This window comes from Gadus macrocephalus, chromosome 6 (assembly GCF_031168955.1).
Source record: "Gadus macrocephalus chromosome 6, ASM3116895v1".
Classification (NCBI taxonomy): Eukaryota; Metazoa; Chordata; class Actinopteri; order Gadiformes; family Gadidae; genus Gadus; species Gadus macrocephalus.
In genome coordinates this window covers 1,563,560-1,579,708 of record NC_082387.1, presented here as the reverse complement: position 1 = coordinate 1,579,708, position 16,149 = coordinate 1,563,560, and the positions used below count along the sequence as shown (strand labels likewise).

At 42.7% G+C, this 16,149-nt stretch overlaps 1 protein-coding gene across 1 annotated transcript in view; it reads right to left on the bottom strand.

Moving 5' to 3' along the window:
- Positions 1-11,713, bottom strand: part of creb5b (cAMP responsive element binding protein 5b) — a 41,134-nt gene extending 29,421 nt beyond the window's left edge. The window contains exons 1-6 of the mRNA XM_060053440.1: positions 11,593-11,713; positions 7,701-7,778; positions 7,051-7,144; positions 5,542-5,663; positions 3,986-4,123; positions 3,445-3,493 (exon numbers count right to left, since the gene is read on the bottom strand). Of these exons, the coding sequence (XP_059909423.1) occupies positions 3,445-3,493; positions 3,986-4,123; positions 5,542-5,663; positions 7,051-7,144; positions 7,701-7,754 (457 nt within the window). The 5' untranslated portion in view covers positions 7,755-7,778; positions 11,593-11,713. The remainder of the gene's footprint in view (positions 1-3,444; positions 3,494-3,985; positions 4,124-5,541; positions 5,664-7,050; positions 7,145-7,700; positions 7,779-11,592) is intronic.
- Between the last annotated feature and the right edge of the window lie 4,436 nt (positions 11,714-16,149).

The following is a 16,149-nucleotide window of genomic DNA, read 5'->3' as shown; positions in this document are numbered from 1 at the left end:
CTCTCTGGAACTGAGTGCCTGTCCTTGTGTGTTTGTGTGTGTGTGTGTGTGTGTGTGTGTGTGTGTGTGTGTGTGTGTGTGTGTGTGTGTGTGTGTGTGTGTGTGTGTGTGTGTGTGTGTGGGTTTGCTTGTGTGTGTGAGTGTGAGTCTGCTGGGGCAGGAGCCTGCTTGTGTGGTGGCCCCTGGGGCGGGGATGACACAGGCCTGCTGGAATGAGGGAAAAGAGTCTGGGCGTTCCTATGCACTGTTAAACCCGCTGCAGTACACAATGAGCTCATCTTAATTCAGCTCAGATGGTCATCCTGCTCTCTTGCTGTATGTCTCTCTTTCCCTCTCTCTAATTAATAACACTGTGTCCCTTAAAAAACCCTGATCCCCCCCCCCCCTCTTCAGCCCACTCACCCCCCCCCCCCCTTAAATCCAGTCTCCCCCACCTCCATCCAGCCTCCCCTTCAGCCCAGTCCCCCCATCTTCACCCTCCCGTCATTGACCCAGTCCCCCCACCTCCATCCACCCCCCCCTTCAGCCCAGTCCCTCCACCTCCATCCACCCCCCGCCCCTTCAGCCCAGTCCTCCCCACCTTCACCCCCCCAGAAATTCAGTCAATGGCCGTTCAATCAATAATAGTGTGACAAATCATGCATTCGAAAGTAATGCCATATTTGAAATAAATGTTGAGGTAAAGCACATTGAAAAGCATTGCACCAAGTGTTTTTTTCAATATCGTTAGGCACATTATCCTACTGAGAACCTTCAAACCACAGCAATTTTCACACTGTGTTCAGTTTGTGGTTAACTGAAGAACACAGGTTATATTAATGTCAACCTCCCTCCATAACACATAGCAGGAACCACAAGATGCAAATGGAAATGCAATGTGTGAAAAAAACTCCTAAATATGTTTCAACAATGATATCACCTGTAAGGTGTGAAGTATGAATTTTAATGAAGAATGGTACCGTTTATTGAAATGGGTGAAACATAGTAGGTCCATGTGTGCGAAGGTGAAACCTAGTAGAAAGAGGACATGTTTTGATAATGCATCACAACATAATGAAACCTTTCCTTTCCATTGCCTGTCCAATCAGACATTACGGAGTCCAACTGGGTTCAGCTTTGGTCATGTTGTTTATTTGAAATGACTGAATTCCTCAGCTAAACCTGAGTGAATGGATCTAATTTGTATGCCTTTCTACCCTGACCAATGTACTAACATTTCCCCCCTCTCTCTCTATTCATTCTCTGCATTCTGTGTACCGCTCATGGGTGACTGGGTATGTCTAACACATTTTATTCTAACACAACTTAGAGCCAGATGTTTAGATGTGCAAGGCAGATCCTTCAGATCATTTCTCTGTACAATAGAGATGGCACCAACATTGAGATTGGCTGTATTTTGCTTATATTTTAATAGTGGCTTCTGAATGGCCCATGTTTAGTAGGTGTGTGTGTGTGTGTGTGTGTGTGTGTGTGTGTGTGTGTGTGTGTGTGTGTGTGTGTGTGTGTGTGTGTGTGTGTGTGTGTGTGTGTGTGTGTGTGTGTGTGTGTGTGAGTGAGTGCATGCATGTGTGTGTATATGTATGGGTGTGTGTGTCTGCATTTTTTTCTGTAAGCATGCATGCATGCATGTGTTTGTATGTGTCAGTGTGTGTATATGTGTGTGTGTATGTATGCGTGTGTGTGTCAATGAGTGTGTGTGTGTGTGTGTGTGTGTGTGTGTGTGTGTGTGTGTGTGTGTGTGTGTGTGTGTGTGTGTGTGTGTGTGTGTGTGTGTGTGTGTGTGTGTGTGTGTGTGTGTGTGTGTGAGAGAAGTGTCCTCAGGTTTCACAGCTGCAAGCTCAACACATTCCTAAAGTAAAAGTGATTGAGGAAAGCCAATCTTAATTTATTTCAAGCCTCGAAGCTCTTTAGTAAACATTACGGCCAAAATTACTTGTTATTCAAATTTTCTAATTCAGTGGATCCCCTTTGCCAGAAGAGAAGCGATTCAGGAATGTTGATGGCAACTGAGTGCTTCTTATTGCTTGTGATATTGTGTATTTCGGAATCTATGGCTTGTTTACATCAAAGATTTTGTGATGTTGTTGTGAAAAAAAAATGCACAGCTATTACATATTAGCTGCTCAGTCCAGAATGTTCATGTCAATCGTGCTGCACATGGCCCATGTGCACACAGTTAGCTTAGTGTCACATAAACTAAGATAGATGCGGACATGTTAGATGTAGTTAGATGCATCTTTCAATAATAATGGTCTCTGTGCAGCTCAAGTATCTGTCAGAGAACTGAGCCGATCAGAGCAGAGATTCCTTTCTGAGCTTACATTGATCACCATAAACCCTTTTGGTGGGTTCATAGTGTGAAATAAGTTATGCTTTGTTGTAATAGTGGCATGCAACAAGGTCAGAGAGTAAGTACAAAGCGACCCCATTTGTGCTCTAATTTGGAGCACATATGTTGTAATTTAATTTTGGGTGGTGGTGGTGGGGGCCCATGAAGTGGGTAGAGGTAGAGGGACGCAGCGGCTAAGAGCGTCCTGTGGAGGCAGCGGCCCACAGGTGAGGGGTCGTCTTAGCCCTGGCTTTCCTGCTGATGCCAGCGCTTCCAAATCAAGCGAGACTCACCTCGCCCAGGAGAGGTGAGTTCCTCTGCAGTGTGATGAGATTCCACCTTCATCGCTGTAAACATATACTTACTAGTTTGAGTCGGCGAGAGTAGATCAGGCCATGTCCCTCTGGTTGGCGGTGATTACTGGTCTAAAAGGATAAAATTCCACCCTTTCTTTGGACAAAGAGTCTGTCAGGGTGTCAGTCAGGCATAGTGATCGGCCTCCCATCCAATATTCACTAGTTCCTCAAGCTGTAAATCTAAACACGGTCACTGATTGAACACTGAGCTGCCCCGAGCCCGGGTGCTCACCGCAAATTAATAATTAAATTAAACCGATCACAGACAACGCTTAAAGGCAGCAGTTGAATGGTACAACGTCGTATGTATGTGTATTGGCATATGTGGTGTGGTTTTGTGAACCTGTGTGTGTTTTTTTCAGGTTAACAATGGCATATCATTGACAAAATATATATATATATATAAAAATGTTTTTGAACCCTTTAAAACAGCTATTGCCCATTTGTCTTTCTAGCAAAATGGTACATTCTGAATAAAGCACTACAAGCTAGTTGAAAGGTTGTCAGTATTATGAGAAAAATCCACAACACCAACTCCCTGAACACCACATATAATGGGCCTTGGTGTACATGGCCTGTCTGGCTGGTCATACAAGTTTTAATACTGAGAGACAGCTGGCAGCAGAAAAGGCGTACTTCAGACTGTGATCCCTATTACCAGTGAATTTAAGTATTTTAAAACATTAAATGTTAAACCAACCTAAGCCCAGAATGGGCTGAAGCGTGGGCGATAAGTAGTGAGACAATATTAATGCTCACTTTCGAGGGACTGATCGGACAGCATCACACCCGGTGCCAGCTTCCCATGCTTCGCAAGATGTAACAGAACACTAAGATTACCTCAGAGAATACCACACAGCGATGACAATCTGCTTAGAGACATTAGCAGAGGGCCATCGCTGGGGGCATCCTTTCAGCTTTCACTACATTTGGACCATCCTTAACTCCATCCATAAGATCATCAAGATACCATACACACCAACCCACCCATGCACTCTCACACACACACACACACACACACACACACACACACACACACACACACACACACACACACACACACACACACACACACACACACACACACACACACCCTTCTTAGGGACTGTTTCTAGGCAACAATCACCAAGTCGAAGACATAGATTCCATTTGATCTATTATTGCCAAGGAAGATTATGTAGGGTAATAATATGTGCGAGAAAAGCACAAAAATGTGCATGTTTACGGCGGTATCTTAACAACCAAAGCAAGTTGGGTGTTAGTGTAGCAGTTGTATGAACAACTCTTCTTGTGCCTCTTACCTGATGTGTCTGTTGGTTGATGGAGCCTGTGTTATTACAGAGCTGGACTGGGGAGAGGGGAGGGCCTGCTGGATCACCACGCTGCTGTCATGGCTGCCCATCCTCGAGTGGGACTGCTGGTGCTGCATGGAGATGTTCTGTGACCAGAGGAAAACATTCGATAAAGAGAAGGAGACACAGACAGAGAGTGAGATTAGGGGCTTTGTGAGAGTACAGAACTGCAGGTTATTGTTAAACGTCCCTTTAGCTTTGTCACTGCCTAGCCGTCAGCAGCAAATCACCAGCAACAAGAGGGTGTTGGTGATGCGAAAGTATGTAAGCTGTCATCAGACGAGAGCCCTTAGTGGAGCTTGTGAGTAGCTCTACTGAGAACTACGTTGCCATCTTGTTATCAACTCAGCAGAAAATGTTTTTTTATTTCCCCTTCAGCACAGGTGATGACCGATACATTTCAAAATAGCATACTAAGTGGAAATAATACACATTCCACCAACTGCACCCTGTTTGGGGTTCAAAGGCTGAACCTGTTAAGGTGTGCTTGGAACTTCACGTCAAACCAAAGCCTGAATAAAATATACATCCAAATGAATAAAAGTTATACTTTATAGAAAAAGTCTGTGGGCTTTAAAATCAAAAGCTTCAGATATGAAAAAGAGCACCTATTTTTCATGAATGGAAATATTGGGTTACAATATTATAAAAAAACATTTGCTCTGCTGGAGAGTTCAATGGCTCAGACATGGCGTACCGGCGCACAGACACACTCCAGAAGGCCAGTGTGGGCATGAGCATGTTTCCCCCAAACGTTAGATAAGCATTAACTCTCTGGAGGTGATCTGACTAGTCACCTGTCTCCCAGGTACGTGGCCCCCAGGGTGGATTCATACATAATGCACAAATGATCACTGCTGTTCCAGACAGACATGAGCTAGCCCTAGCTCAACACTAGGCTGCACATGCATGTGACGTCCTAGCGCTCCCGCAAAGAGCTGACTCTCAATTTTTGTGGAGAACAGGAAATAATATGTCTCCCGCCCTTGGAGGTGAGCCGCGTTGAGCTGTTTGAAGTACAGGTGGAGAACTGGAGCTCTCCTTCCCACTTAATGAGAGTGAGAGGTCTCTGTCTGAGGTCTCTGTCCGTCAACAGGTGTTGGAACACAGTGTTTGGATGTCTACTACTACATATCTGTAGTATGTTACATTATTCGTATGTGTTTGAAAACTGATTTAAAGTATGCTGTTACATATACTATAACAGTATTTTAGGTCCTTAAAAATATATCTATTGAGAGAATTTGGCACTGATGAAAAATGGATTGCAGTAATCTATCCGATTGCAATGCATTATAAACAAGTCAAAGAGTCAGCCCTGTAAGACGACTATCAGCTCATTAGGAACAGATAGGGGCTTGGTGCCTTGCTCAAGGACACCTGAACACTTTTTAGTTAGGGGAAGCACTGGGAATCACACCATCATCAACCCATTGCTAACTACTGCGCTACTGAGAAGTAACCGAAAATGAAAAAGCCTGAGAAAGACTCCTCTGCTGTCTACCTGTTTGTGGTCCTCCTCTTCCTGGGCCTTGCGGAACTCCTGCTCGATGGAGCAGTCAAGCTCGCTGAACAAGCCCACCTCCTCACAGTTCTTCAGGAAGCGTGTCGGAGTTGGTGTCTGGTCTGAGATTTAGTGAATGTAGATGAGTCAACTTTCAAAAATTACATTCCTCATTGTAACAATATGCATTCAATGACCTACGTACTATCAGTAGATTAAGTGGAAACTGTAATTCACAGGAAATAAAACATTGCACTCATAATGTTTTTATAAGTGTCAGATCCCAGCTATGTGTTTCAACCAAGCCCAGGCCAACTGCGTGAGAGCCCCATCGGTTTGTCTCCCGCAAAGCTGTGATATTTAACTTGACTTTGGGGAGGAATCAGATTTCAGACAGTTCAGGTGATTTTTGGATCAAGCTTCTTTAGAGGACTCAAAGCATAAACTAATGAGCTACTCTGGCTAGACTGGGGATGGTCTTCAACATTCAAGAGCTTAGTACTCAAAACACAGTTTTGCTAAAGATTCTCAAAAATAAGTTGATGCAAATCTTGACTTCCATCTCATTCAATAATTTTCTAAATTGTGGTGATATACCATACCAGTGGTGGACTCACAATACTGAAATAGCCCTTGAAAATCAATGACTTAACCACGGACAATGTTATGCATTATTACATTTCAGGCTCTCCACGACTGGACAGTTCTGAGCTGTAACTCAGACAGGATAAGGACACTCGGCCTAGAAAACATGATCCTCTTGTCCACTGGTTGTAAATAATGAAACAGGACAGACACAATCTCAGCCGCATAGTGGGAAACACTGTGGTCCTTCAGCAGAACCATAGCTTGGCCTTCACAGGTAGAGACCCAGGTCGTTATGTACTACTTTGCTCTGTACATTAATACACTACCTCAACTATTCTTCATCTTCCCCCACTTTAAATAGTTGTAAACCATTGTCTTATGCATAACCCATCACCATCTTGACTGTCAGAGGTGGACTGAAGACAGTGAGGGGGACAAAGGGGTGTCCAGTGGAGTATGTAACAGTATTCATCCTTGGCTATACATTCATCATAACACGCTTACGCTTCTGCTGTTCCTTCTGAGTTAAAGAGAAAAGCTGGTGGTTGCCCCTTAATCTCTGCAGAAAAGGAGAAAACTATGGCAATAATAGGATTTTCTGCTGTTCAATCATCTTCTATGTCACCATAGGCGACTGGGACAGACGTGTTCGTACATTGTTCTCAACCTAAATGCAAGTCTGGTTGTGCATGAGTCAGTAGCAGCTAACAGATCTGATTATAAAACAAGAAATTCACCTCCCCTATGGGGATGGTGCGCTTTGTGAGTGTGTGGAGCTGGCTGTAGTTCACCTGATTGAGCGCTGTGTGAGTGTGTGGAGCTGGCTGTAGTTCACCTGATTGAGCGCTGTGTGAGTGTGTGGAGCTGGCTGTAGTTCACCTGATGGAGCGCTGTGTGAGTGTTGAGGCGGCTGTGGTTCACCTGATAACAGGCTGTCATTCTTTATGGAGGGGAACTTCAACGTCATCTCATGCTTGTGTCTGTGAATCATCAGGTGGTCCTCGGTGGGAAATCGCTGTTATGATTCAGAATGTGAAGAAACACATTTAAGCTCTCACTCTGATTACAGTACACAAGCCATACATGCCTTTATGATTGACTTCTAAACCAAAATTATTTCTAACACATTTTATAAAAATGTCCTCAGGTGTTTATCTTGGTCAGGTTCATGATATCAACATAAAATAGTTCTTCTTTTTTCAAACCTGCAGCAGAAAGATAGTGTACTTTATAGTTTGTGTTTCCTTCAGTTGCTCTGTCTATGTCTGCTGTGTGAGACAGTATCCAGCTCCTCAGGCCTCCTGGTCATAATACAGTACACACACACACGCAAACACACACACTGGCTCGTACAGACACACTCACTCACGCACGCACGCACGCACGCACGCACGCACGCACGCACGCACGCACGCACGCACGCACGCACGCACGCACGCACGCACGCACGCACGCACGCACGCACGCACGCACGCACGCACGCACGCACGCACGCACACACACACAGGCTTGTACAGACACACAGACACACATTCTCACACACAGTGTGGTCCTGTCTGGTCTGGACTCACCTGAGAACATCCAGGAGCGCTGCACACAAAAGGCCTTTCCTGCTCTGAGTTCATCACTCCAGCCGAGTCCTCATAAAACTACAAACAAACCAAGCAGGAAATCAAGGAGGGGGGCGTTGAATAACCACAGTTTACCCAACAGCACACACACACTAGATAAATACATATGCCGTGTCATTCTAGATGGAGCGCTGTCATTACACCTGAAAAAATCCCAGTGGTTGTTTTAGGCCAGCTACATTCCTCCCTGCATAATCTACAGCCATGACAATCAAGGTTTAAATTCCAGGGGATTTTTCTAAAGATGAGGAGGGTGTATATGTTAATGACGTGTGTCTTTAAAAGAATCATCATTTTACAACTTGGTACATTGAACTTAGTTGGATCTTGTTGTTAATGTGCTGCCAATTTAAAATTTATTTACATTTTCTAAGTAGTGTAACATAAATAGAGAACCACCACCATCATGTCTGGAAGATTGTGACAAAGGATGGGTAAATTAATTCACGTTGATTCAATAATGGCCATGCACAGTGTGACAGTGTGACAGGAAGCCACAGAGCATGAGAAAGAAAAGTGCAAAGGATTGATCAATTGGGTTTCTACTTTTGCTCCCAAGTTACCGACATTGGGCAGTGCATGCAATGCACCTTCCAACTGTGCCAAGGGTGCGTTTAATAAGGTATTCCTGTTGCCCATTGCCTCATATTAACTATGCAATGAATCCTGAAGATGAAGAAAAACGTTTAACACTAATCAATGACTCTGTAGTAACTTGTTAAATCAAATCATTTTGTAAAGCTTGTTTTAACATTAATTTACACAAGCAAGGATTACTGGTTTTAGCTTTCATTATATTTTGTCCCTGCTATAAAAGAGAATCACATGGGCTAACAGGTCTTTGAGTTGAACAAAAATACCATGCATCCTATTGTCAAAAGGTCAAATCAAATCTATCTATTTTGTTGATATTTATTTTAAATGTATTCAATGTGTATTATAGCCTGGTTATAACATTTCACATTTTTCTTTATGCTGTGTTGGGATTTGACAAACACAGCAGTTGCCTGTGGCGTCATTGCTAGACCTGTTTTGAGAGATATGTCACTATCCACTGCTAACTAACCTCCTCAAATATGTCTCCATTAAGGTCATGCCAGATGCACAAGTGGCTATCAATTGCAAATAATTATAATACATTACAGGTGAGACTTTGTCCATTTGAACCATGCTATTATTTCCAAGTAAAACTCAGCAAGACGAGAACATTATTTTCAAGCTGACAGCAAAAAGCTTTTGAGGAAGAAATTATTGTGGACATTCTTGTATCCTCTCTGCTGTGCTTAAACAATACGACAATTATACAATCTAACAAAATCAGCAAGCTTCTTCCTCCAAGGTCCACGGTGGAACTAAAGTTGCAGTCCTGATATATTCTTTTATAGCACCCATTAAGTCTAAAAGTGCTCTACAAGTCCCCATTAATACTGTGACAATTTGCCCCAGCACTAAGAAGAAAATCCTCCACACCTCCATCAGGTAAAGAAATAAAGGTAAAGGGATAAAAGTGTTTGACCAATGAGTACTGCGGTTAACATACAGCAGTCCTATGGTAAAAACCTGCATAAATCCCCTGAAAACAGACATTTCCGTATACACTATGATATACTTATGTGTTTGTACACTAAAACAGACTATTTCTTTAAGCCCATTCAAAACAATTTAGCATTTTATTATGGTCAGCAGTGGCGTTTTCCTAACAAGCCATACTTCACGACAGAGCCCGGAGAAAGGCTCTGGACAGAGTCTCTCTGTCAAAAGGTAAGGCTGCTGCTCTCTTTTCTTCACCAGCTCAGCACTGCTTATTTCTTCTAACATATATGTGCTATCACCTGGCTTGTTTTGACATAAAAAACTTCAAAATCAAACCTTTAACGTCTACCAATTAAAACCCAGCTTTCTATTTGAAGTTTGCATTTTGAAAAAGTAATTCATCTTGGTACAGCAAACACACAATACTATAATTATCATCTTAACGTTGCTTTTTTTCCCTCTATATTACAACTCTCGGTGACTGTTAATCGCATTAACTCCTCATTTGTTTTTATCATTAAAGTGACTGGTTTACATCATGTTTAAAGTTATGTTCACGTTTGTTTGATATATCCCTTTCATGGTAAATGTGATTTCTAAGTTCAAATCAGTTTCTAAGTTATTTGATCTAGTAAATAGTTACACTATCAAACCCTTCCAACAATTGAATAACAAACCATTTTTTTAGGAAGCAACATTCGGACATATGGCATACATGATATCTGAAGAGATAGAATTCCAATAGCGTTCACACTTTAAATGATCAATTGTCAACATTTTTCCTTGAAATAGGCACTTGGATGCAATTTTCTAGGCCTATAGATGCTTTAGTTTAGCAGAAGAACGTTTGGTTACATTTTACATTCACTAAAGCCTGAAGGCGGAGAAGAATTAGGGGCCAGAGTTTGACTTTAGGTGGACCTGGGGAGGAACTCTCCAGGTACAGGTCACAAATTAGAATTTAAACAATATGCTCAGGAAAGGGAAAGGGGTGGGGTTTTGCGTGCACAGGCATACAGGGTTATAGGAGCAGGCACAAACAACACCACCGATGCAGTCTCCTGCTCCCTGGCCTTTGACAGAAAGGTTCAGGTGGGAAGGAGCCCCTCAGGCATAGATAGAAACCAACCGTGTTAAAAACCAACCGTGGTTTCTCTGTCTCTATTTATTTCTCTTTATTCTAAATGTACTGTGTAGCCAACATTTTCAAAGGTATTACTTAGAAAAAATATTTGCAAACGACATTTGGAAACAAGTAGGCTAATCAATGTTATGTTATATTTATTGTATTAATGATTTAAATTTATTTGTAAAAAGGAAATCAGGCGAAGTATTTCTAGGCCTGGTTAGTGTTATTAAGGAACTTTATCATAAGTCCTTCTAAAATGTTAATTAGTTCATCAAATAAATATTAAAATACTTGAGTTGCGTTGCAGCTGAACCTGCCTTGCTGGAGAGCTGCCATCGAGCGACACGCGTGAAACGAGTTGTTATTGATCAACAGCAGGGTCCGCGAACACAACAGGGGGTTTAACCCTTACAACCCCATTCGACTTTTCTTTAGTATTGCCTTGACAGAAACCTCTGATAGAACAAACAATATGTCGGCGATCAATCAAATAACCTACCCATTGTCCGGCCTGCAGAATTAGGCTACGTGATATCGGTTATATTTCTTAATCAACAGGGAAATTAACGTGAACAACTCATCACTATTAAATGTCGAGTCTCAGTCTCCTGTATTTTTGATAAAGCACCACTTCATCTATGATCCATGAAGCGGACTCTTGCAGTAAGTAGGATGAACGCCGGCTGCCTATCCCGGGACGGGACAGCCCTGAATGGGACAACGTGCAGACGGAGCTCACCTCGCGCATTCTGAGACCACTGTGGCGCTACAATGATTCTGGGTTTAAGGTCAAATGAAGCAACGGACATTGTTATTTAATTTTTCTATTCGATTGAGCGCTTTTGACATGATGAATGATAGACTTGCCTTCAATGAGGTAATAGCCTCCCTCATTGAAGGCAGTTGACAGTCCGGAGCAGCACTTGACTCGCAGCGTAACTCCTCACAGTCAACAGATCGGTCAGATATCAGGTTCTACATGAGATGCTACCCTCACACTAGAGAGGATTGTCTTATAACGTCGCATGCAAGGCAGAAAAACAGGTCATTATGCCTTTACTTTCGTGCAACACCAGAACCAATATGAATATAATCATAAATTATTTAACAAACCTAAAAGGTTGCTGGATGCACCCTGTTCTTGATATTCATAGAATATTTGTAACTCACCAAACAATTGCAGAAAATGTGAAGCAGCCTCTCAGATGAAACCACGCTGGACTGAGAAAAGATTACAATACGATCTATTTAGAGAGCATCACGTCACCCTAGGGTGACGTCACGTGGGATTCCTGAACTTCTAAATCATTGCAGTCCGCTTGGAGGCGGTGCAGCACGAGGCTCGCGGGCACGAGGCTCACGGGCTTTGAACATGGAGGAGCACCACTTACAATTAACTTTGCAACAGTTTATGAGCGACATTCCTTAGCTAATTTGATAAGCAGAAATGTTGTTCAGTTAAGTAGATGAAGTGTCGACCTAACTAACTAATTGGAAATTATAGGCCTACACATGAGTTAGAAACATAAATAATGAATGGAGGCTAGATTTGAATGTTCTTCCGGCTTATATACTAAATAACTTAATTTATTTGATAGGCCCACTCTTTTTCCCCCTACTTTATTTGCAAATTTCTGTTTTAAACCATTTGTGAAATACGTTGTGAATATATGACTATTGGCTATAGATCTGCACAATTGTCAGGTTAGGAGAAGCATACAATATTAGAGCATCAGATTTACATGAAATGCATTCTGTGTTGGTACTAGGTTTTACACACATGTGGGTGAAATATGAATGTATCCAGAAAGCTAACACAATGATGAGGCTTAAAATGTCGAATGAATGAGTTATGTCCTTTCTATTTCTTACAGGTAGCATTCCGCTTATGAATGCTGATTGGTCATGGTCAGTGACGGACTTGCGACTGATTACGACCAGAGACCCCGCCTGATGGCATCTGAAGGTAAAGAAGAATCAGAAACATTATCTTAAAGGATAACTCCGGTGTAAAATGGATCTGGGATATGTTTAAGATGATAACGAGATGGGATGTTCGTTTGGGAGCACAAAAGCGCCTGTAAACGCATTCTTAAATAGGCTGTTTTTAGCCGATTCTACCAAAACGCTTTAAACTGGGAACCATGGGGGCATCTTGTCATGGTAAAAACGAAATCGTTATTTTAAACAACTTAAAAGGCTAGAAGTAGCCTGACACTTCTTTGATAGTATAATAAGGGTCTTAAAATATAAAACGAGGCATTGATAACTTTGTAAGTGTACAGATTGTTTATTAAAAATTACATTTTATACACACAATACCATCAGTAGTTCCCCCGTGGACGCCATCTTGTCTTTAAGGCTCGATTAATAGATTCGCGAACACACAGAGCTTCAGTATTGATGATCGATGTGTCACGTGTACGGCAATACACCTGAACAGCTTGTGAAGAGAGAGAAGACAAAATGGTTCGTGTCTGTGCCTTTCCTGGTTGCGACACGAGAATGAGAAAATCCAATCCAGAGACTTTTCACAGGCTACCTCTGCGGGAGTCTAATTTGAAGCAGTGGCTTGTTGTGTTGCAATTCGACGTAGGGACGCCAATTCCAACGCTGAAAGCTAAGGATTACCATGTCTGTAGTCGACATTTTGATCCGGACGACTTCACAATTCCTGACAAAAGGACATCTTACCCTCCAAAACGCTTGCGGCTGAAGAGAAATGCCATTCTAAAAGCGGCACGTCTTGCACCGGAGGTATGTATATAATTGTTTGGTTATATCACGTGAACCGAATGAATACTACCGTATTTTTGCACCGGATTAGAAGGCGCACCTTCAATGAATGGCCTATTTTAGAACTTTTTTCATGCATAGGGTGCACCGGATTATAAGGCGCATAGAATAGAAGATACTGCAGTCAAACGTTTGACTGGGGTTGCGTTATGCATCCACTAGACCGAGCTGTGCTAAAGGGAATGTCAACAAAACAGTCAGATAAAGTCAAACTTTATGAAGCGTTCACTCCCATGGTAACGATGTTCAAACGTTAATGTGCATATTAACAACGTCTCCCAGCCTTGTTCAGTTGTAAACACATAAAAGAAACGCAGTCTGATACCGCTAATTCAAACGTTAGCGCATAACTCAACATTGTTCAGTTACGTATAACGCGTAAAGCTATCTTTTTCAGTTCATTCCCCGTCCACGAATCCCTCGAATTCTTCTTCTTCAGTGTCCGAATTGAATAGTTGGGCGAGTAGCCTACGGCATCCATCCAACATGCCCGGCTCCCATTATCCGAGTCAGTGTCGCTGCTGTTGCCTGGCAGTTCAGTGATTATTCCTGCCTTCGTGAAAGCTCGGACCACAGTTGAGAATGATATATCAGCCCAGGCATCCACGATCCATTGGCAGATAGTGGCGTAAGTCACCCGGCGCTGTCTCCCCGTCTTGGTGAAGGCCTTCTAAGGCCCCGTCCACACGAAGCCGATTTTTTGGTAAAACCGCATAAGTCTTGTCCGTTTGGCCGACCGTCCAGAGGGAGCCAGCGAATCCGGTGCCCGAAACCGCACATTTCTGAAACCACCCTCGTAGGTGGTTTCAAATCTATCCGGACCTATGCGGTTTCGTGTTAGGATTCGTGTGGACGTCTGAAACGCAAACGATTATGGCATTAGCCCCCCACCAGCTGGGGGACGTCAGAGTTGCGTTGAATTTTTATTTATTATTTTATTTGTATTATTTTTTATATAAGTGCTCCGGATTATAAGGCGCACTGTCGTTTTTTGAGAAAATTAAAGGCTTGTGCGCCTTATAGTGCGGAAAATACGGTAAGTCGATTATTGTCTAGCCTACCATCACAAATGGGACGTTGTACTAATCGCGTATGGATGCTATGCTCTGCGGTAGAGTTGGAGGCATGCATGTAAATACAGGGAAACTTTGCATAAATTATATTTCATTTTATTGACGTGAGGATGTGAGGTTGATCTTGTGAAAGTTGTCCAGGTAAGCTACCTGGTCGTTCGTAAATGGCCCGCCGAGATGGGTGGGGGAAGGTTGGTTTGTGATCAATGCTGATGTCAGATGGATGCGTTACCTGGAGCGTTCTGCCCCCATGGGCTATGGGTTGTGACTTTAAAACGATGTGTTGGTCCTTTTTGGCTATATATGGGAATTACACTTGTTTTTGTGGCCTCGAGCGTACACCTGGCCTGCTGTTATCTCGAGAATTGATACATGAATGAATGGCTCCTTGTATGAGCCGGACGCCTCCCTAGGCTCCTCACTTGAGCCAGATGCCTCTAGTCGCCAAGGACATATTTGGCCTGTTAGTATGAATGCGTGAATGTATGTCACAGTAAAAGTTGTACGATTAAGTAGGCCTTAGTGTTTCAGAAAAGCATTGGATATGTTCTAAGCAAATTATTAAATTGGTTAATGTGTTTAACTTTTCACTTTAATTTCACCCTTCTTACACCACTGAAGTAACTGAATGTGTTTTATTTCCAATTACTTGTTGATTCTGTTTTGACAATGACAATTTTCACATGTCATTTCATAAACAGGAAGACGAAGAGACATCTGTGCAGGACCTTAGCCGCAGCTTTGGGGAGATGGAGGGGGACCTTGCTGATGAAGACTTGTGCCCCTCTGCGACTCAACTCCTTCCAGCCCAGGATTTGGATCTGCCTCTGTCTCTGACTCTGGCAGTTGCATCACCAATGGATGGGCAGGAAGAAAGTGGCTAGTTGATGAGGCCAATCTGATGGAACTCTTCAGGACCTGTTCCCGGCGTAGCTATTGAAGAGAAGCGGATTGCAACACGAGCTAGCCAGATGAAAGTGCACTGGACATGAATGGATGGTTTGAATGGACATTCAGGAGAATGGGCATCATGCCCAGACCAAAGGAACATGGGACGCAACAATCTTTTAGTATGTGCAGCTACATTCTTTACCGGAGCCACATACTAATTAACCTCCAAATCCCGAACAAGACACAGTTTTACACTATACAAACCAAATATCTGGTCCCTGTTGTAAATAATGCATACAAGGGCTATCAACAAAAACATATCGAAAGAATACTATCTGCTTCTGGAAGCAAATTGGAATTGTGTGGTGATGGAAGGTGTGACAGTCCTGGTAAGCATCATTTGACTTTGCTTGACTTTCAAACACACACAATTAGTCATATTCAAATTGATATGTATACATGTATATGTTTTTTCAACAGGTTACAGTAGTAAATACGGGACATATTATTTTCAGGATGATGCCACTAAAGAGATTGTCCACTATGAACTTGTACAGGTAAATTATCAGATGATTCTTGTGTGAAATGGGATTTCCATGGCTAGGCCTGAGTTGTTTGGGACAATGCACATGCACTGTGAAATAAAACAATATTACTCTTACTGGCCCTCATTTATCAAACGAACGTAGAAATGAGCGCAAATCTGAACGCATGATTCATCTTACGATAGGACCCACGTGAGATTTACGAAACCTTCGTATCACACCAATCCCAGCGTACGAAGGATCTTGGTGTTGATAAATACGGCGGCTGAGATCGATCGTAATTAACGTAACACGCCCATATAAAAGCACGTCTTCAGAAGTCTCGCCCCTAACTTTTACGACATGGAGAAACGTCCAACGGTAAAATAGAGGAATTTTTCCGAGACCCAAATGGAGACGCTCGGGTCACTGGTGGATGCGAA